General features: G+C 42.6%; 1 protein-coding gene across 3 annotated transcripts in view; it reads left to right on the top strand.

The window, feature by feature from the left end:
* Positions 1–22,889, top strand: part of tmem108 (transmembrane protein 108) — a 44,133-nt gene that overhangs the window by 11,641 nt on the left and 9,603 nt on the right. For all 3 annotated transcript variants that reach the window (XM_071484816.1, XM_071484815.1, XM_071484817.1), the window contains exon 2: positions 14,483–14,566. In XM_071484816.1, the coding sequence (XP_071340917.1) occupies positions 14,527–14,566 (40 nt within the window). In that variant the 5' untranslated portion in view covers positions 14,483–14,526. The remainder of the gene's footprint in view (positions 1–14,482; positions 14,567–22,889) is intronic.

The following is a 22,889-nucleotide window of genomic DNA, read 5'->3' on the forward strand; positions in this document are numbered from 1 at the left end:
GTGCCAATCACAAACCCTCAAACGTTTTTGGGTGTGTGTGTTGCACCACATGCAATTTAGTCTTGGTGTAATTGCCTAATTAGGCCTTTAGTCTGTTTGGAAAATTGAGCAACTGGGCTGCTCATCCATGAGTAAATTCTCCAGTTTAAGACTAGTTGTCACTGCCATGTTTTTGTGGAGTGCATCTGCCTTCATCTGTCAGCCTGAATCACATAGAGAAGGCCCTAATAGACACAATGTATGTGTGTGTGTGTGTCTGTGTATGTATGTCTGCATACAGCGTGTCAGACACGGACTAGCAGCTCTTGGAGTTAATCCGTCTCACTAATAGTGGGGGTTGGAGCACAGGGGGGAGGAGGAGGAGGGGGAGAGAGGAGAACAATACAACATCTCTCCTTTCTTCTCTCTTGCTCTCTGACACGTGGTCAGCGCTCGGCGGGAAATCTCTGGACTTCGGGACGTTCTCTGCGGATGTTGATCCTCTCGTTCACTTGTCCCAGCTGGCCCTCAGCGGTTTCTGCAGCCCCACTCAAGGAAACGAGGTACAATACATCCCCCCCCCCTCCAAAAAACATCCCACCCCCACTGATTTTCGTTCCTGCCATTGTCACCGGACAAGAGGCTGCGTCAAGAGGTAAAACTAGGGATGTGTGTGTAGAGTGAGGAACTTCCTGGAGTTTTCTGAGTTGTGCACTTTACTGTGTCTGTAGAAAACACGTTTGCAGCCCAACTGAGACAGGAAGTGTAGAGACACAGTGGAAACAATGTGTATTTCCTCCTTCATGATGCTAATTCTTGTGTGCACCACAGGATTGCTGTGTCTACCTCATAGACATTCCTGTATGCACTAAAGGGCCTTGTTTCCTTCCTGCTGCAGACGTAACTCTTGTATGGTTCATAGATACTCTCAGTAGGATTATCAGATTGTATGTTTACAGGAAAAGAGTAAATTCCACTATCTATTGTCACATTTTTGTTACCTTACATCTTGAAATTCATACTACAGCATTGTTCTAGAACAAGAGGATTTCCTATGGTAGTTATTTCCTATTACACTTACTTCAGCTTCCTTAGTGTCCGTTGTTGCATCCGGGTCTCAGCTGTACTCAGCGTATTTTGTTTTCCCGACATTGCTGGCTTCCAACCCCTCATCACAGGTTGCATACGTCTGATGTTCACCTGTTAGGATCAGTATGTTTAAAAAATAATCTCAACTCAAGGTCCACTGACTTTTACAGAGCTTTCAACCACATGGCGTGTTCGTAAACAACAGTGAAGCTGGTAAACTGATGAGTTGATTGTTTTATCCAATATACAGTATTTCACAGCAGGGATTTATCCTCCATGTGGGATCCTGACCCGCAAGCGTGGAAAACACTGTTCTGTTGCATTAGTCTGCAAAATTTCGTCATTAGTAATAATGATCACTTGAATCCCATCACGTAGAACAAAACTGTTCTGTTTTTGACCTCACCCCCTCAGCATGTTGAAATAAGCACACTGTCGCGCCCTATTACATCTGTTATGTTGATTTGAAGGGATTAAGCTTGTTTATGGTATTATGCCAAATACGTTGGTGGCAACCGCAGGCATCTTATGATGTATTAAATAAAACCTACAACAGAAGGGCTGGGCTCCCAACCCTTGGTTGTCATTTTGCACCACTACATTTTTAATCTCTCACCCCCAAGGCAAATAAAATAGCTACTTATACTTTGTTAGATGACATGAATCATTTAGTTTTGCAACTGGGCTGCAAACTGTGTCCTTCTTTCGTGTGTGAACTTTCCTAATATCCTTTCATCAGAGCTTGTGTGGATGTTAGTGCAGTTCAGTTAACTGCCATCGATGTATGAGTCACTGTCTCTCTTCTGAGCCCAGTGGATGAGTCTTAAGGCCACTAACTCTCCTCCCTTCAGAAACAGCCTCACATTTGGGGACTTCTATAGGGAAGCACTTTGACAAATGGTCCCTCTCACTGTGATGTTGCAGCAGTTGTCCTGCAGTGCACTAATAGTGCTGCTACTCTCACTGGACCCAAAGTTTTGACTCAGTGTATCAGAGCTTGTGATTGTGTTCTTGCTCTCTGTGATGAAGTATCACCGGCTTCCTTTAACGATTTACCTGCTCGGCATGAGAGGGTGAGGTGCGTTCAGGGAGGCCTTGTGTTAACAGTGATGCCTGTCGGGAGGCAGGAGGATAGATGGTGGCTGACAGCACCCTCGGCGTTGCAGTGCTACTGCTGTGTCATGCTATTTTGCTGTGGTTTTGGCTTGTCTGTTTGTCTCAATTTAAAATCTCTGGAGATGTGTCGGCTTTTATTGAATATCTGTGGCTAAAAATACCTTCTGCCTCACCAATCAGAGCAGAGAACAGGTTGAACAGTGAGATGTGATTGGAGGGCATGTCCCATGGAGGTTGCTAACCATTTTCCTGATGGATCTAAAACAGAAAAACAAAGCATATTTAACATATCAAAATCAGGATTTTAAGTTGCACAGGAAAATACACACTTTAGTGGCAGCCTTATCTCACAAAATCCTTTATTTAAAATTATATTCTTAATTCTTCATTTAGAGATCAGTCTGCATATTTCTTCCTCTTTGTTGGTGGAGATCAAAAGATGCAGGAAATCTTCTGTCCTGTTTGTCTTTCTCTCAATGATGCATTCGTTTGCTCCTTTTTTGCATTTGTCCCCAAGTTTCATTATCTGCTTAAATTATTTTAGAACTCAGACCGTCATTTGAAACTAAGCTGAAACTAGGCTGAACAATTAATCGATGTATGGTATTTATATTTTTGGTCAAGTGCAATATTCAAATCGCGGGAGCTGCAATTTCTTTCATGAAGGTAAAATGTGTTACAACATACACTTATGAATGAAGCATTGTGGCGCTGCAGAGACACCCCAGCCTACAAGTCATATTCTGAAGATGTAAGGGAACGTGCTTGTTCTGTACAAGACTTAACAAAAATCACATCATTATCATTTTTTTAAATTTTTTTTTTTTATTGAAAACGAAATCCAAAAATAGCCATTCGAACTGAAAACATGACTTTTATTACAATTGCAATATCTGCCAAAAAAGTTTATTTCATATCATTCAGCCCTAGTTCAAAATAAGGCAAACTGGTCAGATTGCTGGCCCCAGTTTTTTCTTTTTTGTTAAGTGAGTAAATATTCACACATAAATTTTCTCTGGTGCACTTTCAGTAAATTCATGTTAATGCCCCGCTTGGATGATGGATCAAAATTCAACAAATTAGTCATTTACCCTTTGGAAAAAAATAAAAAAATAAATAAAGTAATTAATGTTGCTTGACTCATGTAGAGCATCTAGAGAAGCGCTCTCCCACTCAGTAACTGCCACTGGCCGCTCTCAAACCGTGTCAGCTTGCCCAGCCGGTTGGCCATCACCTTTCCACCGGCGAGGTGTGACAGGTGTTCGACCTGCTGCAGACGGGCTGTCAGATGGTGGACACCCACGTCACCTGCATTACAGGAAATCTGATGTGTAGTGTTAACCTTTGCCACTCAAACGCACAAATCTGAACACACTGACTGATACATGCTGCCAATCACAAGTTTTTGGTCGTCATATATTTTAGTTTGTCATTATAAATAGCGAGGAATATTTCTGGGTTTGTAAGTGAATTGATGATATTTTTGACCTCCATCAAATTGTATTCAGCACAATTAATCAAAAATCTCAAGCTTTCTGTCACAAGCGCGATGTTTCAACCTGTCTCTACATAAATCGCAAAAGGCTTTAAAATGCTTTGAAAATTTCTCGCTGGGCTGAATGTAGCAGGGAGGTGAAGCAGAGCAGGTGTGCCCTCAGATAAATGTTCTATCATTTAATGCTAAGCTGCTTTCCAGTGGCACTCAGGGATCGGTGCTACACAGGAGGAAAGTGGACATTTTCTTAAATTGACTCTGCTGTTGAGTCAGCCTGCTGTTACGCAAGCAGGAGGCGCTGAATTTTTCATCTGACTTTGGTGTCAATCTACTGTCGTTCTGCCAAAATGTTATCAATTAGAGTTCTTCCCAGTGCTCAAGCACCACTTATGTTTTGACAGATTTTCCGACTTTCTTTAGGAATAAAAAGAGCTTGCCTTGCTTCCTATTTGAACTGACATTTGCAGGATGACAGGATAACTTTTATGTGTCTTTGGGTGTTACAGCAAATATCGAAATCTCGAGCTGTATCAAAATCCCAGTACTCACTCTATTTTAAGTATGTTCACATTGTAGACAAATGAAAGGCTATCTTTTTTTTTTTTTTTTTTTTTTTTTAACCTGGAGGTAGTGGGAAAAGATGAAAACACAAGAGACACACTGTAAGCAAGTTTAATTAGCAAGTTTAATTTTCACCATCCCTTAGCTTCTGAGGAAGATATCTGCCTGTTTAACTGCTAAATATTCTGCTAGTTTGGTAAAACAGATGACTCAGAATTTCTTGCTGATATAATGCTAATAAAACCAGTGAGACTGGGTCAAATAAAGCTGCGGGCCATCACACCAAAACAACAAGCTGAAAGACCACTGAATGGTTTAAGGAGCTCCATAGGATTTCTCTGTGGGTTTATCACTATGATCAGCCCCTTTTAAGTCAAATATAGTAAATTGATCCATTGCTAATAGAAAAGATTAATTAGTGCAGCTTTAAATGCTACTACATTGATGAAAAACTAATAACTACTTGGAAATCTTTTCCTGGCTATTTGTGATGAAATTTGAAACTGGTGATCTGAAGTCACAGATTCATTATTATGAATCAGCACTTGCTTGGTATAATTTCCTGTTACTGCAAAACAAAACGCTAAAGTGTGAGTGTACACACACTTAAGACTTGCACAAAGATATAAATACATGACGTTTCCTGTGCTTATTGGTTGGAAGCCTTTAAATTATTTCTCATCACTAAAAAAAAAAAAAAAAAAATCCCATTTTCCAGCTAGCAGACTCTTGCAGACTTAAAACACCCTCTTTGGTTCAAGGGCCCCAGAGCATGAAGACCAAGCCTGAAGAAAAGATGACAGAACAGAAGAAACTTATTCGGATGAAAGTATGACGTGACATTAAAGAAACAGAGAGCAAAGAGATATGGGAGATGAAGGAGAAGAAAGGCCCCGCAGCTCTAGGCGGTTCTCCAACATCAAGCCTTGTATTAGAATCGATGTTGGACGTCCCTTTACCGAGCGGTAACAGCTTCTCCTTCTGACATCTGCCTCTGCTTCAGGGAGTTGGGACAGCCATGCACTTGTGCAAAGTTAGTCTGTCATTCCCGGCCTGCCAAGGATCCATGCAAGAGAAGAGCAGAGAATATTATCACCAAACAGACACTCAGCTAAACCAGTAGTCAAAGCTTCCTGGATGCTAAATCAGGAGCTGTTAAAAGCACATTAGTTGGGTCTAAATCAATTCCAAAAATAGCCTTTCCACATGTAAAAATAATGCTTCAGAAGGAGGAGCGTCTACGGAGACACTCGTATCTATCCAGCATTGATCAATGAGGTTAAGTTCTTCATCAAAGGTCTTCCAGCCTATTTTCCTGCTGTAAATTTAGATCTTTGACAGCTATTACGCGGAGGATTATGTGCTTGTTATTTGTTACCGTGGCCCTTACTCACTGAGCGCCGCTGGTCCAATAATCAATGTAGCCAAGCAGGAGAGGCAGACTTTACATATAAATCTGTCTTTCAGCCTGACAAGTTTCCTGCCGCGCCGTGAGATGTAACACTCTGGAGTTCTGGCTGTGAGACAGAAGCCAAAGTTGAGGCTTTGATCAAATGTTTTTCCCTCGTGTTGTTTTAGATCTGAAAGAGAAAGAGGGCAAAGAAAGGTTTGCTTTCATTTTAGTAAACTGATTTTTTTTACATTTATTTATTTATTTATTTTATGTAAGGCAACTTAGCTCCATATCCAGTCTAATTATTCACTTACTCTCAAGGCTGCTGATCAGAAAGCTTATAAAGATTGTTTTTTTACCTGATTCATCCTGACTTTTGACCTGTTCCATCTCCGATCTTGTCCTGTTTTTGTTGAACAAAGGAATAAGCTGCACTTTGGGAAAGAGGAAAACATCACAGAGGTGCTAAAAGTCGCTAGAAAGCACTTGCACAATTATATTTAGATGCTTTTGTAATGTAATATTTCACAAATATAAATCAGATCTTGTGTGATCAAACATTTATACACAAGCAGCTAAATAGTACATTAGTATTACTACCATAGTGAGGAAATGCTGTACATTTGCTCCAACATGACCTTTGTAGAGCTGGGATGCATTGAAACATGCATTTGTCTGCAGTGTCTGGATTAGGATCAGACCAGTGCGTCAAACTCCAAGTGACTCTGGCAAGTGTCATTACGCATTCAGTCAGTGTAGTGAATTTATCTGTCATCCTAAACCCCTTTAATTTAACAGCGATGTAATTTTTTGATTGTGTTACCGGTTGTGACAAGCGCAGCGGGACTTGACACGCTGTAGTTTCACGTTACTCTTCATCATCTCCGAGCCACTCGCGGCGGCAGTCAGTCAGCCAGTCAGTCAGTCAGTCAACCAACCAGGCAGTCACTCAGTCAGGGGGTCACATAAGGACGGGAGGAAGAAGGGGCGAGAGAGCGAGAGGGGGAAAGAGATGGTGGGGAGGATATTTACAACTCAGACAGTGGCGGGGGTGAGCTGCATCCCGATGTCTGCTCCTTTACTGCCTGGCTCGATAACACTCAGGAGAGAGGGAACAAGCTTGTGCTGAGAATTTGCAGGTATCACAGGTCTCCAGGTGTGTGAGTGTATGTGCACTGACAATATTAAAAAAGCTAAAAATGACACGCTTGGGAGGTCTTATAGGAGAAATCCATTACATTGGATATAATAACAGATGTTATTTTGATAGTTTTTCGTTCTGTGATGTTCTGTACATTGAGTGGGTTTTTTTTTTTGCTGTACTCACTGTCCCTTAATAAAATAATGGATTTTCCTGTAGGTCATTATTGAATTCTGATGGAAAATAATAAGCTCTAATATCTTAAGGACAGGTGAAACTAAACACAGGGGGACATCCCTGTTGGCCCGTCAGGTCTGACTTCAACACTGATCAAATCCAGCCACTGACAGTCCCTTCTCCTCCAATCACTCCAAGTGCTGGATATTCAGTTTATGGTGTCCTTTTTCCAGTGATGTAACAAGTCTGTCACAGGTTCTTCCCTGGGGGTCTGTTACCTGTCGCACTCTTTGTTCCGGACCTCAACTTAGGTGTGTGTTACACAGTGGAGCCGGAGCCGGAACCGCCAACACTGATTCAATCCCCTGCTGAATCTGTCAGACAGTCTGGCCTTGCTTGGGTCTTAATGACTGCCCTGGTGTGATGTGGTGAAGCTGCCAGACACTTTGTGTTATAATAGAAAAAGCTTAGAAAATGCAGGTACTTGGCTTGAATCTGAATGGTAACCTGAAATGGTAAATGGTTCTGAACTTCTATGGCATTTTTCTTTTGCTGGTCTTATAGACCAGTCAAAGAGCACACACATTTATTTAAAAAACTGTTTTTTTCTAGGCATCCAGTACTTTTCTACCACATACACACACCAATGTTAGGTCAGGTTTGGGGTATAGTATCTTGCCCAAAGAACTACAACATGCAGAGAGGAAGTACTGGGAATCAAAATGCTGACCTTCCGATTAGTGGACGACCCCCTCTACCTCCTGAGCCACGTGAAACATGAACTACTTCAGACCAGACGCCTCGAAGCTTTGACCAAGACTTAGACTTAGATTTGATGTACTTCACTGTTGTGGGACTTGTCTCACTTGACACTTGACTCTTTGAAGATTTGACTTGAAATTGATTTGCGCCTGTGTCAAAAAAATGAAGGCTTTATTTTGACTGATCTGAGACTTAACTTACTTGAGACTAAACTATCTAAAGACTTGAACTGACTTCAGAGCAAATACAACAGTCAGGATGTGAGACCTGCCTTCAGTCCTGCTCTGACAGAGTTGAGACTTGACTTGAACCCTCACAAGAAGGTTTAAAACAGCTCCGAAGTGCACAGGAAACTCATACCGTAAAACTTCCTGCTTATAAATGGACTCTGCGGTGGCTGTAGAGATCAGCAGGAATTCTACTGGGCCACCATTTATCTCTCTGTCTGTGTCTCACATGTGTTCACACACCCACAGATAGGGCTTTAGCCACAATTCCTCTGATAAATTGCTTTAGTCATTGGTCCTGGCTGGGTGTGTGCTCGTTGAGTAATGAAGAGGCCGGTGATGCTGTTCCACTCCTCCTCAGTTGCCCCTGAGCACAGGTGCTCCGCTCCTCCTGAGTGGGAGTCCTCTTCTGAACGAGTTCAAATTCATTCATCCTGCGAGAGAGCTACTGTGGGTTTCTTCATTGTTAACATGATGTGAGTGTGAAGCAGAAATTTTGCGTTCTGGAATGTGTGAAGGAAGCTAAAAGACACACAAAAAAGCATCCCTGATAGCAGATAACAGTGACTAACACTCACCGGAGCTTCCTTCAGGCTCTTTTTCTGAGCTCACTGCCTTCCACATTAATGACTATTGACAAGTGAATCATCTTTAATGCTACACTGTTCTGCTTTCTCCGTACTGACATATACAATATGTTAACCTTGGGACTATAGCCAAGACATGGATGTGAGCTGACAGCTTGTTCACTGAGCACATGAAACCTAAATGTTTAAGCATGATGCTGGCATTGCAGACATTTAAATGAACTGTTTCATAGCTGGATATTTGTTTTTCATGTGCACATAAGTATGGCCCTTACTTCAGTGCTGGTTAACAGGAACTTGAAAACATTTTGGCCCCGGAGATGTGCCTCATAGTAAGGTTTGCCATTTTGTTTCGCTTCATTACTCGGTCTGACAACCGTTCATGTTTTCTGTCTGGAAGAAGTTGTTGCTCTGTCCTAACCAATCAAAAGCAAGTAAGACATTTGTTTCAGTCAACATAGAAACAGTTAACAACGCCAGACTTATCTAAACTGCTGAGAAAAATCTCTGATTTGAGCAGCAATTGAAGTCTGAGGTCCAGAACCAAGTTACTTTAGCCCTTTACTCCATCAAACATTTTTCTTATCAAAAACTCACAACCTGGAGTCTGAAAATATGGCTTTGGAAAGTTTGTATCTTTTATGTAGAATGGCAGCTGTAGTCAATTTGGATTCACAACATCCAAAAGATCCCAGCAGTGACCCAGATTCAAAAAGGCTCTCAATCCAATACTGTCAGCTTTTGGTCAAATCCAAATATTCATCTTATCTTCTTTGATAATAGGTTTTGATGATAGAGAAATAAAGTTTGAATTTTAGGATTTCTTCTCTGAACACCATAGGACCCTTAACAAGTGCCAGACCTCACTTTGATCCACTTTGATCCATGTTTAATTATTCCATCAGTACTAAAAGCGTTTGGTAATTAATCTAATATCATGTTGACTCTGTCAGGTTCATACACACAGTGTAACAGTGTCCCTGCTGTCATATAACCATGTGAGATCTCATGGTGACTGATTTGGACACAGAGGGCGATGTGTTCCCTCTGCTGTTATGGTCAGAGTGAGGTGCATGCTGGGAGCCTAATGTTCTTTTAATGGCTGGTGTGTCGCTGTACCGCGGGCAGGGCCTGGAGGGGAGAGATGGCGCTGATTGATAACCTGTGCATCCTCCGCCAGCCTTCATGACACAGCATCAGCAATTCATCCTGCCAGCTTTACCATCTAGGGCCACAACTGACAGCGACAGTGACTCAGCAAAATGACCCTCTTCCTGGATGGAAGGGTTAGAAGTCTACCAGGAAACCTTTTCCTGCTTTGTACTTCTTGCTGCTTGCATTTAATTTAAGCCTGTTGTTGCATTGAGTCAATACTCGTAATCAATCACTTGTTGTGTGTATCCTGGCTGCACAATTAATTTATCAAAGCCCCAGAGTCTCTCTTGTCTTGAGTTACCCTCCCAATGAGAAAAAGTGGTTTCATAACAGAACTGCTCACAGTCATAATCAGTAATCAGCTTCCCATTTGCACAATAAGCCACAGTCCTCTGTGGTTGGTGCCAAGCAGCTGGTTACTTTGCAAGGTCACCAAGATGGCGTCAACACCCAGAAGTAAAGCCTTACTCCTGAGTCACAGCCCCAGTCTCAGCCGGGTCTGGGCCTCATCAACGCAAGTGCAGGAAACATATGGACAGAGCAAGAGTACAGCCCCAATGCTATCAGGGACTGTTTGCTGATTTCCATCAAAGGGTAAAACAACATCAAAGGAAAAATGGACGCCTTCTCTGTGGGCATGTCCCCTGGGTCATTGTGGAAGGGCGGGGCAAAGGAAAGTTGGTTTAACACAACTTGAAATGGAGCTAAACTCTCTGAGATCACATCAAATCTTGGCTTTGATGCAGTGAAATCACTGATGTAACCAGCTTTTTATATGGCACAGCCATAGACCCACTGTGATAATACTGTAAGTCTGCTGTAAATGCTGAGAGATGAAAAAGAACATATTTAATGAAGGACTTTCAAAAAGTAGGACAGCATTAAAGCAGAGGTAGTGTTGCAGCTTCGGTTCAGTTTTCTTGGTCTGTATATGTCTGTATTTTGCTGCATGCATCTGTCCAGTTACTTCAAAGCTTTCACACTTCACCTCCCTTTATTCTGTACCTTCCTCCTCAGATTCAAGCCGGCAGAAATCGCTCTCCAGTTCATAAAAAGAGATAAGCCAAAGCATGAGGGGAGAGAAAAGCATCAGTGAGAGCAGTTTTGATTGGAGGTCCAGTTATCAGTAGACTGTGAGAGCACAACATGGTAGTTCACACCGTCGTCGGCGACTCCCACACTTCCCTTCCCTCCTCCTTTTCTCTCGTTATGGAAAAGGCTTTCAGGCTGCAGCCTCTGTGGGCAAGCAGCCAGCCTGCTGCCACGGCCCCTATACATAACTGCAGAATAGAGGGAAGTCCAAAATTAAAAGCATTGTTATCCCTGTGGCTGGTGGCCACGGAGAGATGGAGTGACAGGCTTAATTCATTGTGCCGTCTCGAGTGACCTTGGCTCTGGCCTCTAGTCTGCACCCCCTCCAGACACACTATTCAGCGCTGCAGTCTGGGACCTTCAGGAACCAGGGCCCGTACTGAGTCTCAGAGACAAGCAGATTGTTTCTGGATTTCTCACTCTGCCTATGGTGAGTGAGAATTTCTCTAATTATAAACCACCTCTTTTTTTCCCAATTCTGTTTGAGCCCCAAAGTGTCCTTGTGAATGAATTTGAATATAATGTACTATCAGGTTGCTATGGTGATGGCTGCCGTCTGTGTGCATGTCAGTTGCCATGCAACTTTTTTTTCCCCTCTCCAGCAGAAAGCTGGACTGCTATGTGCAAAGTGCTAAGCTGACATTGTTCTTATATTTTCATCTGTGTATCTGATGTTACTGAAGCCAGTGTTGATCTCTGCTGTATTTTCCGGTTTGGTTTGTGGAGAGGTAGGTGAAGATTATTATCATCACTGATTTTGCCCATTTCCTATCTAATAACACTACTACTTTTTTTTTTTCTTTTTTTTGGGCAGAGGAGTGTCCCTCATCCGATTCAGAGGTGTAAGGACAAAGGGCGTCGTATGCTGTACAGATTGTTAAGCTGTTAAGCCCTCTCCTTGTTGGCTTGGAGAGGGTGTTGACATTCATCTGCTTTCTTATCACTTGCCAGTGCTAGATTTCATGACTGCACAAACAAGAGCTGCTCACCTCCAGGTTTTACCAGACAGCATTACACTGAAAAAAACACCAGCTGCTGCATTGGTGGGAGCATATTGTTGTTTTAGATTCTGGTCAAATAATGAAATATAATACTGGAAGTCTGGTTTAAGGTATAGATCAATGAGGTTGGAGCCTTATTGGACTCCAAAACATTGCAGAGAGGATGATATGAGTATAAGTATGAAAAAGGATCAGAGGTTATGGAGGTAAACTACAGTAAATTACACTATTTCTGTTTTCAAGTTTTCTACCAAGTATGTGCTCTGATTGTCCACCAAAGTTCATCATTTGATGACAGCGTTGCAACTTTTTTTGACAGACCAAATTTTATTGCTCGGATTTGCTGCATTGACATAGTGGTCTCAATTAAATTAATTCATTTTTTTTCTACACACCACTTCTAATGTGGTGTGTCTGAAAACAGCCTTACTCCAACTCCATTCACCCAGTAGGAGTCTGTAGTGCAGCAACAAAGACATAATCCCTCACCGGCTTCCCGGTCCAAGGTACTGGACTTGAACTTGGATCTCTACAGTGATAATCAAGTGTTTAGCCTTGCAGAAACAAAACACTCAGCAGTTGTCAGTGAACCTCTCTCCCTGTCCAGGGTTTAAGCAATGCTGTGACCCTAACTGTCATCCCATATTATCTCCTACCTGCACATGTGTGCAGAGCTGAACTATGATTCAGCTCCACAGCAGGAGCTCTGAGCAGCCAGTATTTTGTCCATACAGCTTCTCCTCCTCCCTCAACAAAAACCTTGCTCTGCTCTGTGATAACAAGTATAAATGAAACACTCCCTGTCTTTATCTCCTCGCCCCCTCGCCCCCCCCCCCCCCCCCCCCCCCCCCCACCCCCACCCACCTTCCTCTGCCCACTAGCCTCACACGTTGTGCCCAGAAAATTAAAGAGCGTGTCTATGAGTCTTCACTGGCCTGGCATCACTGATGAGTTGTAATCACCGTGGAGAGGCTCAGCTGCTCTCTTCACACCCTGCCATTGAGCTCATTAGGCCGGGAACATGATGCTAAAAAAAAAAAAAAAGTTGCCATCACTGCAGAATAAGGATGTTGCTATGAGTGGATGTGGGTATGGGTTTGGGACGGTTGCAAGCTAGTGTCATTTCTTCAGATGTGAAGCAAGGAAAAACTAATTTTCTGCTTCTGCTGCTACTGTATTCTTGCAGCCTCATCTCTTTTGCAATTACTCACTCTATATTATGACTGAGCCCGTGCCATTATAGTCAAAGCTGTGAGTTAAGAGTGTCGAAGCAGCAAGTGCCTCTGTTTTCTTTTTTTTGGAACAAGAACAAAATTGTGCCCACATGTCGTCTAAAAGTCTGCGTTGATAGCCAGTTTAGTTGCTTATTTTACATTATTGTTTTCATTATTTTATTCTGTAGCTCTCCAGGAGGAGCCATGGGGAGAAATAGTGTTTTTCCAATTTGTTATTTGATTTGCCCATTATTTCATGTCTTTGATTTTACCCTTGCATGAGGCTAACACAGCGTCAGTCAGTGAAATTTCTTGCCTTGTTGTTGTGCAGCTTAGTCATTAGCCAATAGATAGATAGATAGATAGATGGATTTGGTAGTCAACAATGTTTTCAAAAATCCTGAAATATTCTGTCTTTGCTTCATTCCAATTTATAGCTCTACATCATTTACAGGCATTAAAAGGTTGCCACAGTGGCAGCAGTATAACCAGGATGACTCAGATGTGGTGTGTTGCCTCCTCATTGTTGCTGCACTTATGAGAAATAAAGGCTTATGAAGGGATCAGTAACCTGTGTTTTTGTTGTGTGCCCCTCTCATCTCACACATCTCCCACAGAAGCACAGGTTGCCCGCAACCAGACCCCTCGTCCTGGGAGGCGTAAATCCAATTTCACACGTCACACTCACAACAGATTATTCATGCAGGTGGGGTGAAGGCTGCTTAGGTGTGAGTGTGTGTGTGTGTGTGTGTGTGTGTGTCTATGTTCAAATACACTTCTTCAGAAGTGTGTGTCTGCTTATGTGGATTTGTGTGGGTGAGTGGTGTGGGCACGTGTGTTGCCCAAGGGCAGTTGCAGCAAGTGAAGCAAACATGTACACACTTCCCCAGGGGTGAAAGGAGATGTGTGAGTGTGTGTGTGTATGTGTGTGGCCTTTCATTTAGCAGAAGGCCATCAATGAGTCATTCTCCTAAAGAGCACCCTTGGGTGCTCGCCTCGCTGACACACACACACACACACACACACACACACACACACACACACACACACACACACACACACACACACACACACACACAGTGACTATCTCAGAACAAGGCTTACTGGTCAATGTTTAATGGTCTGTAATTGGTTTTACTGACCAGCACACCCTGTAGGATGCCAATGCTGATCAGGAGCCTAGCATCTGAGGCTGACCATGACTGCTGTCCTACTTGGGCTTTTATTGTGAAATATCAGTTATGTAGAATTCATATCATCTGCTGTGAGAGCTGTATCTGTTGTCTGGCAGTCATTACAGGGATTAAACTGTCAAGGTTAAGCTGCACAATCTTGTCTACAATCCCTTCTTCCTTTTCTGTGTCTACTTAAACCTGCCCAGACATAATCACAGCACATCATTCCGACACTTGACCATGACTTGAATATGATTCTGATACCTGAGTGCTGAGTTTCATCTTACCGCTCTTTCTGTTTTTTTCTCTCTTTACTAGAGAACCATGAGCACTGTGGAGGAGGAGCCGGATCACATGATACCATGAAGACGAGCCTGCAGGTCCTGCGCTGCCAGCTGCTGAGTGAGTGGACTAAAGGGGAGGGGGTTTGTGGGGGGGTTTGAGAGCATCAACAGGGTGTCCTGGGTGTGCAACCAGTGGGACCAGCACTGCATGTGCAAAGAGAGAACAGGAAATATCAGGGAAAGTTGCAGACCTCATCTAATTTTCTGAAAAACTTTGCTTTAAGAGTAATGAGAGCTGCAGTTGTTGGTTGTGAACAGAAAAAAAAATTAATTTAATGATTAAAAAGTGTGACTCCATCAAGCAAGGCCACAAAACACATATTATAGCACTCTCACAGACCGGGGCTGGTTGAGGGTGGGTGGCTGTGGCTGTGTGATGCACTGACATTATAGAATTGTATCAATTAAATTTGGGATTAAATAACTTGAGCAGACTTTGTACAATGGTTCAGCCATTTCTGTAGTTTTAATCAAAAATATCAGAGTTCTCCAGCTATAACTATGTCAGTACTGATTGGAAACTGGTAATCACAATAACTCTGATATCCCATGGATGTGACATAAGACCATCTGGTCATTAGTCATTTATAAAAACATAAGAATATTTTAGTTAGTTCATTGATAGGGTGGGGATTGTTATGTTGGGGTAGTTTCATCTCCAGAGGAGGAGGAATCAGGTGTCTTAAAATGGATATTTGAGGCTTGACGATGCTTTTTGTAACTGCAAGTCTTACTTCTCATTGTGGCCTATCTGCACTAATGAAACACCGTTCCTTTAATGCTGGAGACACTGCTAAATGCCTTCAGGCAACCCCATTTGGTAGACATCAGATAGTGTACATACAGTGCTAAATCCCTGTATTTCTTGTTATTCTTTGAGTCTGTGCTGCTTTAGATTCAGAGGACAGGATCAAGGCTCTGGGAGTGGATGTGCAAAGCTCTGGCAGGCTACCAGCGCAGAATGTCACATGAATATGGAACATGGGGGTCAGGCTGAGACCCACCAGGCTCCTGGACAGTTAGCTAAACAGGCTGATGATATCTAGTATGCACCCTCAAGTCCACCTCAGGGCAGTGGAGCCAAAGGCTGCCTCTGACAAATCTGCCTCAATCCCTCAGAAGTGATAAACTTGGACTGGACTGCTGTGAACGAAGTGCTCTAAGCTGTAGCAGAGGTGGAGCAAGGTTACTCTGCGGCGGTTTAATCTAAAGAGAGGAAGTCTGGGTCGAAGTCGCACTCTTTTGCTTTCATGCGTTCAGTTCTGGGTCTCCTCCGTCACATTACACCTCCACCAGGGCTGCCTTTTCACAGTGTGCAGAGCTAAGAGACCCACCTGAGATCTCTGTCTCTGTGCAGAACAGAGACATTTCTCATTTCTCTCTCTGGCCCAGCCATCTGCAGGAGACAGATGTGCCTTAACATCCTCAGGCTGCAGGCGAGAGAAGAGATGCTGCAGATAGAAGAGAACTAAGAAGGATGATCCCACATCATGGCAGGCATTGTTTTCCAAGTGTTCCAGTGCTCTTCATGCTCATGTGAGCATGCTGTATTGACATAACGCACTTGTGTCAATGGAGGAAACTTATGATTTGTTTCTAGCAAATTAAAATTCGTCTGGCAGCTCGGCTTTAAAAACAAAGCCCGAACAAGTAAGGCAGATGCTTCCAAGACTGGTTGGTGTGAAGTAAACAAGTAGACAGGGCTTGAGTAATCTTTCTAATCTGACTTTGTCTTGTCTTAAAGTGTGACCATTTGTGGTCTTTTTAAAGCTGCCAACACCAGTTGAAATTCTTTTAGAAAACATTGCCAGTGTCTGTGGCTTTAATGGGCTTGTTTTACCACAGGCCTGCAATTCAGTGTTCTCCCCAGATTCCAGGCAACTTCCTGTTTAATATTTCTCCTTCCTGTCAGATCTGTTGCTGCTGTCACAGTCTCTGTAGCTGAATCATTACCCCAGTAAACAGCACAAGCACTCTTTGTTATTCTTGTTTTCGCATTCTCCCTCCGCCTGATTCTCAGATAAACACGTCTCTGTGTTCAAAGCTGCTGTAACCTGACAAACAATTTGCGGAGCATTCAAACAGGAAGCCATTATCCTGTTGCGAAAGCTTTCCCTCTTATCTCGGGGCTCACATCTGTAGAGCCCAACCCGCTCCGCCTTCTCCACCACTCTGCCCATCCAGGCCTCCTCCGGGACGGTCCCAGTGGTCCACAGGATGTGCCCTATCTATCTATTCCCCCCCCCACGGGACAGACACTCTACCCAGAGTGGCAGAGGAACACACCCAAGAGTAAACCAAAAGAATGTGTCTGTTTGTGCTACTGTAAAGATGACGCTATTTATACACCCATATGTCTCCCCGTGAGATAAATGGTCTGTCTCTGCTTTTGTATAGCAGGCTGAGTGAGCATTGTGGATGAAGAAAGTTGTTATTCTTAATTGAGAAGATGAGTGCACTCATCAAACAGGTAGATATGCATTTACAAAACAGACACAAAGATGCAGCGAGACTAATACATAGATTTATGAACAGGTGAAGGGCCCCGTCCCCCAAATTCAAAATCGTGACTGCTTGTCTAACCTTGTCTGCAGCACTACTTCAAACTCTTTAAATGGTCAACAATGAATAAGCGTTAAAATCACATCCATTACTCATCTATTGATGCTGGTTTCAGCTCATGATTCATCTCATGGCAAATGCATTTTTTGTGTTTCTGTGTGGAAAAAGGTACAAGACAAAATGTGACCAAAGTGACTCACAGGAGCGGAACTATTTTGAACATCAGTGGAAACGTGAACATTTGAAATGAGTCAGTTTATGTTCCCCCGGCCCAGTCTCAGTGAGTATGAATACCATGTTGACGAGGAGGGGAGGTGTCGTATAGTAGTGGTTGGAGGAGGTGGGTGGATAGTAGTAATAGCAGCAAGACAAGCAGTAGAAGTAAAAGTATGGTTGAAGTTTTTTTCCATCCAGGGAAGTTTCATGGACAGTTCGTACTCGCATTAAAACCTGGACGTGGCCCAGCACGATCACAGTTTGGTCTGTTGGCCATTGAGCAGCTCAAGGTCCTCACTCAATGGTCTGCCTTGGTGGTGGTAATGAGAGCGGGGCAAGCAGTGCTCTTCGTACCTGCCCACCTTAAAATGAGACAGATGTAGTAGTCACTGTTGTGCTGGTATGATTACCACAATAGTTGCATTAGTAGGTAACAACATGAAGCAGAATGGCCCCAAGATTAGATCAAATGCAGGATCTAATTTTTGCTGACATTGTGCTTTAGTGGTGGACATTTCTGAACAACTTTGACAATAAATGAGGTTATGGTCTGGGGGCCCGGAGCACTTGCCCACTTTGCCTCGTTGATAATCCAGCCTTGAAGACTGCTGTACGAACTGTAGTAGAGTTAGAAGTAACAGCCATTTTTTGTATTACTCTCAATAATAATGACATCAGTAGTAGTACTAATGGTTATATTAGAGGTAGTAGTATATGAAGTGGTTCCTTGTAGTAGTGGTGATAGCAGTGGCAGTTGTAGGGATTTAGCAGCTGTATTTTTATTATTAGTTTATATGATTTTTTTTTATTTTATCATTATTTATGTTCTATCTTTATTTAATATTGTTTTTATTAGTTTCATTATTTGTAGCTAATATTGATAAAGATATAAGCAGTTGTAGCATTGTAGTTGCACTAGCACAAAGTCGTAGTAGTAGAGGTAGTAGTGGTACTTGTTGCAGAGGTGCAGTGGGTCGATTGAAGTCAGTCTGGGCCGACAGCGCTCTGTCCAGGCGTGATAATCGAATCTTGCCAGCAGTTAGTCAGACAGTTCTCCAGACAGTCAGGGTGCTGATAAAGGCGTTTGTCCGCCTGAAGCTGATGGGTCTGATCTGTTTCTGTGGCTCACTGACAGTACGTCAAAGCTTAAAATGAAAGGCTTGGACTACCTTCAACGAAACTCCCCATTTAAGGCTTATGATTACTTTGATTTGGGTCTGTCAGCCTTTATCCTCAAACGTGAGATATGGATTCATTTTTGCATTAAGGGAGCAGAGCCATGGTGTATGTGCTGCTATTATGTGATATAGGCTTATTGGTATTCTGATGAACGCTGTAGATAAAACCGTCTCCATTTGCCCTGAGGGATTTGGGGGGAATCCCACAGAGGTTTGTCTGCTGCTGTGGAGGGGTTGTGATTAGCATAAACGAAGCTAAATGTGATCCATGCTGGGCCGGCTGGGAGGTGAGGAGGACATCCTTAATTACTAGTTATGGTTCAATCCCCGGGGGCATCCAAACCAGCATTTATGTATGTTTATTCCATTAGATAATAAGATGGACAAATAGTAGGTCCCCTTTCATTCTTCTACATTTACATCTCAGGCAGTAAGGTATGTCAGGTATTAATGGTTTTGTCCAGAGAAACCGAATGAGAGCAGAGGCAGAGGGTCTATGTCTTGCTCAAGGGCATTTTGACTTTGTTATTGATGGACACACACTGGCTAGCCATATATTTATTATTCCAACACCTTCAGTCTGGTTTCATGGGTCAGGGACATCCAAAAAAACACCTTTTAAATTGCTGATAAAGGGAAGGCAAAGACAGACAAACGTTCTAAACACATTTCATAAAGAAAAGATTGCATGAGTCTTCATGGCCAAAATGACCAAATACACTGAACCATTTCTTAACCTGTGCTACAAAACCCCCACAAACATGGGACGACAACTTACTGACCAATGTTGTGGAAGAATCAAAACAAGAGTTCATGCAACATTTTGGAACAAGCCTCGGTTAGTTTCTGAGAGGGAAGTCTGAACCCAAGATGCAAAAAAAAAAAAAAAAAAAGTGCTAGCAGATGCAGCTTATTCCAGAATAACAGGGTCAAGACATGGGTAGTTCACGAGTGTTTGATTAAGAATATACAGTCAGTACATTTCAGAAATTAATTATGTTCCATTTTTATCTAATGGGCATTAACCACAAGTACAACCAAATATATATATATTTTTTTACTGGTGAATATAACATGGAAATTGCACATTAACAAACATTAACAAACAACTGTAAATAAAAAAGAATTGACCAAAAGGCTATTTTGTCATCTGTACGTAAGTAAAAAAAAAAAAAAGATTTATAGTAAAACATAACATTAAAGTTTGCGAAAGACATCTACATTATTAGGTATTTAATCTTAATACAGGTTTTATCATTGTGTTGCGGTTTGATTCATTTATTCAAGTGACCTTGGCCAGACTCTAACTGGATGTGCCAGAGTTTTTTCGTTATTCCCCGTCATGCTTCCTGAGCAGGGAGATGACAGAGCAGTAACAGTTCAGAAGCACAGCCTGACAAACCATCACAAGCCTTATTGATGGATGATTTTGCAGCTTCTATTTTTGGCTTCCTGTGGAGTCTCCAATTCAAATAGTGCCACTGCCAGCTGCCCACTGACGATGCGGCACAACCAGCCTGGCTCCAGCACTGCATGTTCAAGCCACATCGTTCTCCATGGCACGTTGCATGAGGTGACCCCTGGAAGAAAAAGATAAATCTCCCACCCTCAGCAGCGAGTAGCCCCCCGCGCCCCCCCTCAGGATTGATCATACAGCCAGGCTGGTGCGTAAGCACTGATCGCCTGCATACCGCACACTAAGTGCACCGGTATGATTGATGAGACTTGAAGAGTCATGATGCAGTGCACCTCAACAATACTGTTCTTCTGGAATGGGATCTTATCTTATGAGTGGATCCATGGGAAAAAAAATGAATGCAGAATTTCATCAGCAGGAGTAAATGTTGTTTTGTGTGACTTTAGATTTGGTGGCAGCTGCTGTGGCCCCCGACATTGAGTCTAATAGTGAACGATTGTTGGGACAAAGCCTGCATTGGATCAGTGCGCAGGACCCTGCTTTGCAACATGATTTATTGATGTCCCTGATGGCATCAATGGAGGACTTCAGCGAATGTCACCGGCTTCCTATTCACTCAAAAGAGCCCTAATTCAGCAGGTTTTCTGCATAAATTGCCCCTCCCTCTGTACACCCTGAGCTTAGTTAATGGAAAACAGGTTGACACCATTAGTCAAATAAAAAAGGGCATAATCTCACTGTAATTGCATCTTTGTGTTATTTGTCTCCATGATATTAGCATGTGCTATTCTGAGGTGATCGGCTGGACGATATAGATACAGAGGGCAACAGGTTGGTGTGAGTGATAACAGTGTTTGTATCGTGTCGCCTTCCCAGCCGATAAGAGCATTTAGAAGAAAGACAAAGAGAAAGACCTGCTATTCAAAGTCATCACTGAAATCTACTCACACCAGTTATTGCTTTTTTTTTTGTCCTCCTTTGAGAAAAGATCCAGAAAAGTCTTGTTGTGTGCCCCGTCCCTCGCGTCATCACTACTGAAAACGGTCTGACTCTCTTTGTGGATTATTTTTGTGCCTGTGAGAAAATATCACGTCAGGCCAAAAACAGCCAACGGGCAATCATGCTGAGTAGACGGGTGTTGCTGAACAAGACAAATGTCTCAAAGAGTGCCTCGTATCTTCTCACACCTTATTTTCCTTTGAATGTCCTTTTTGGTCCATGGTCTAATGTGTCTAATCCGACCTTTCTGCTTTTGTCCATGTGTTATCACTGATGAAACGCCTCTGGCTCTGGCCTCCTCTTTGCATGTTTTCTCACCCTCTCAGCCCTCACTATTCTTCCCGCTTTCCATCCAATTTTCTCGTGTTCTTCCCAGTGCTTTTGACTCAATAATGGATGTTCATAAAGCTCAGTTCACTTCTCAATCATTTCTCTTGTTAATTCACTCACTGCGCCTGCTTCTCGGCTGCATGTCTTTGTGGAGGCAGGACCGGGCTCTCTGTCTGTGTTCACCCTGCTTACGCTCTCACTCCATCAGCCAGACGCTCTGACAAATTACACCCATTTGCCTCAGTGTGCAACGCAGTGCATGTGTAAAAACACACCGATACACATGTAACCCCCCCCCTCCTACACACACACACACACACACACACACACATGGAAATTCAGCAATATAACAGATACTGTATAGGTCACAATGGACGTGTTTGTGTCTACAAATAATCAAGGATGCACTCGCAGCAGGGGGTTGGAAAACACACTGCCACAGCGTCTTTACATCTTATATGTGGATATATTCAGTGAGTTATTGAGTTAGTGTTTAGTGTTTTTGTGTTTGCTCTGCGTTTTTGAATTTGAGGTTTCCTCTGGGTTTCTGAAAGGCAGGTTTAAGCTTTAAGAAGCTGCTACTGCTACTAGACAAGCTACTGTTTCCTGTTTTATTTTTTACTTATTAAACCCGACAAATAAAGCAAACCCAAGAGGCCACTGTTAGAAATGTTTCCCTCAACTGCGTCCTGTCACTGTATTTTTTTTTTTTTTAAGCCTGTCTTCCTCTGTACAGCCAGCTGGCTAGCTCTGCAGAGCGTCAAAGGCTGAAAACAAAAATAGACAGAAATAAAGCAAGAGAGTGATTCCTGCTGAAGTCAAACAAAGAGTCCCACTTAAAAACTTATAAAAAAATTTACCTAAGAACCCAACACAGTGTCTGAAACGAAGAATCTAAAGCCTGATTTTATCCTCACTACATATTCAGGACTAATGAATATATGGGCAGTCAGATGTCTGAGTGCAAGCAAACTTAAAAAGCTGAGTCTCCCCCTTTAACATTTTAGATGTGATGTTTAATAAAATATGATGTGACTAAACTGCAAACTTACAGATCAGGGTGAAACCACGTTTTCTGCCGAGTTTGGGATCAAATCAGAAGAACGTGTTCCTGTTTATGTGTGTGCCTGAGCATTTAGTTTAGCCCATTTCTGATATAACTTTGTTTGTAAAAGGAGTCGGGGTATTATGTTTTATTCATTAGCAGCAGAGTGTCGGGTTGCTGGGTTGTGACAGCCAGGTCTGGGTACTGATTGAAGGTTTGACTCGAGCCAGAACACTGCATGATAATCATCCTCGCTCTTAAATGGCCTCTGTTATCTCTTTTATCTACCTTTTTTTGGTATTGAAAACCAATTTTACTCTACCTTGCTTGCAGCTCCACAAGATCAACATTACACAGTGAAATGTGAGGTACCTTTTCTGTCTTAAAAGTTAGTATGTACTACAATATAACTATCATTTTGCTCTTAGTAATGCTTTTATTTATTATTCAGATTCAAAGGGCTTTATCCTCAGGGGACATTACCGATGATCAACAATAACCCAGACACTTAAGCCTTGATAGGTTGGGTTTGTCTGTCTTCCACTTGCCTGCCTGAAGGATGATCTCAGGAAAGACGAGCAGTCATAAATCAAAGATGACCATGTGTGTGTTATCTCCTCACATATGGGTCTGG

This window comes from Trachinotus anak, unplaced genomic scaffold, assembly GCF_046630095.1.
Source record: "Trachinotus anak isolate AG129_WGS33_773 ecotype Australia unplaced genomic scaffold, CSIRO_AGI_Tana_v1 ptg000009l, whole genome shotgun sequence".
Lineage (NCBI taxonomy): Eukaryota > Metazoa > Chordata > Actinopteri > Carangiformes > Carangidae > Trachinotus > Trachinotus anak.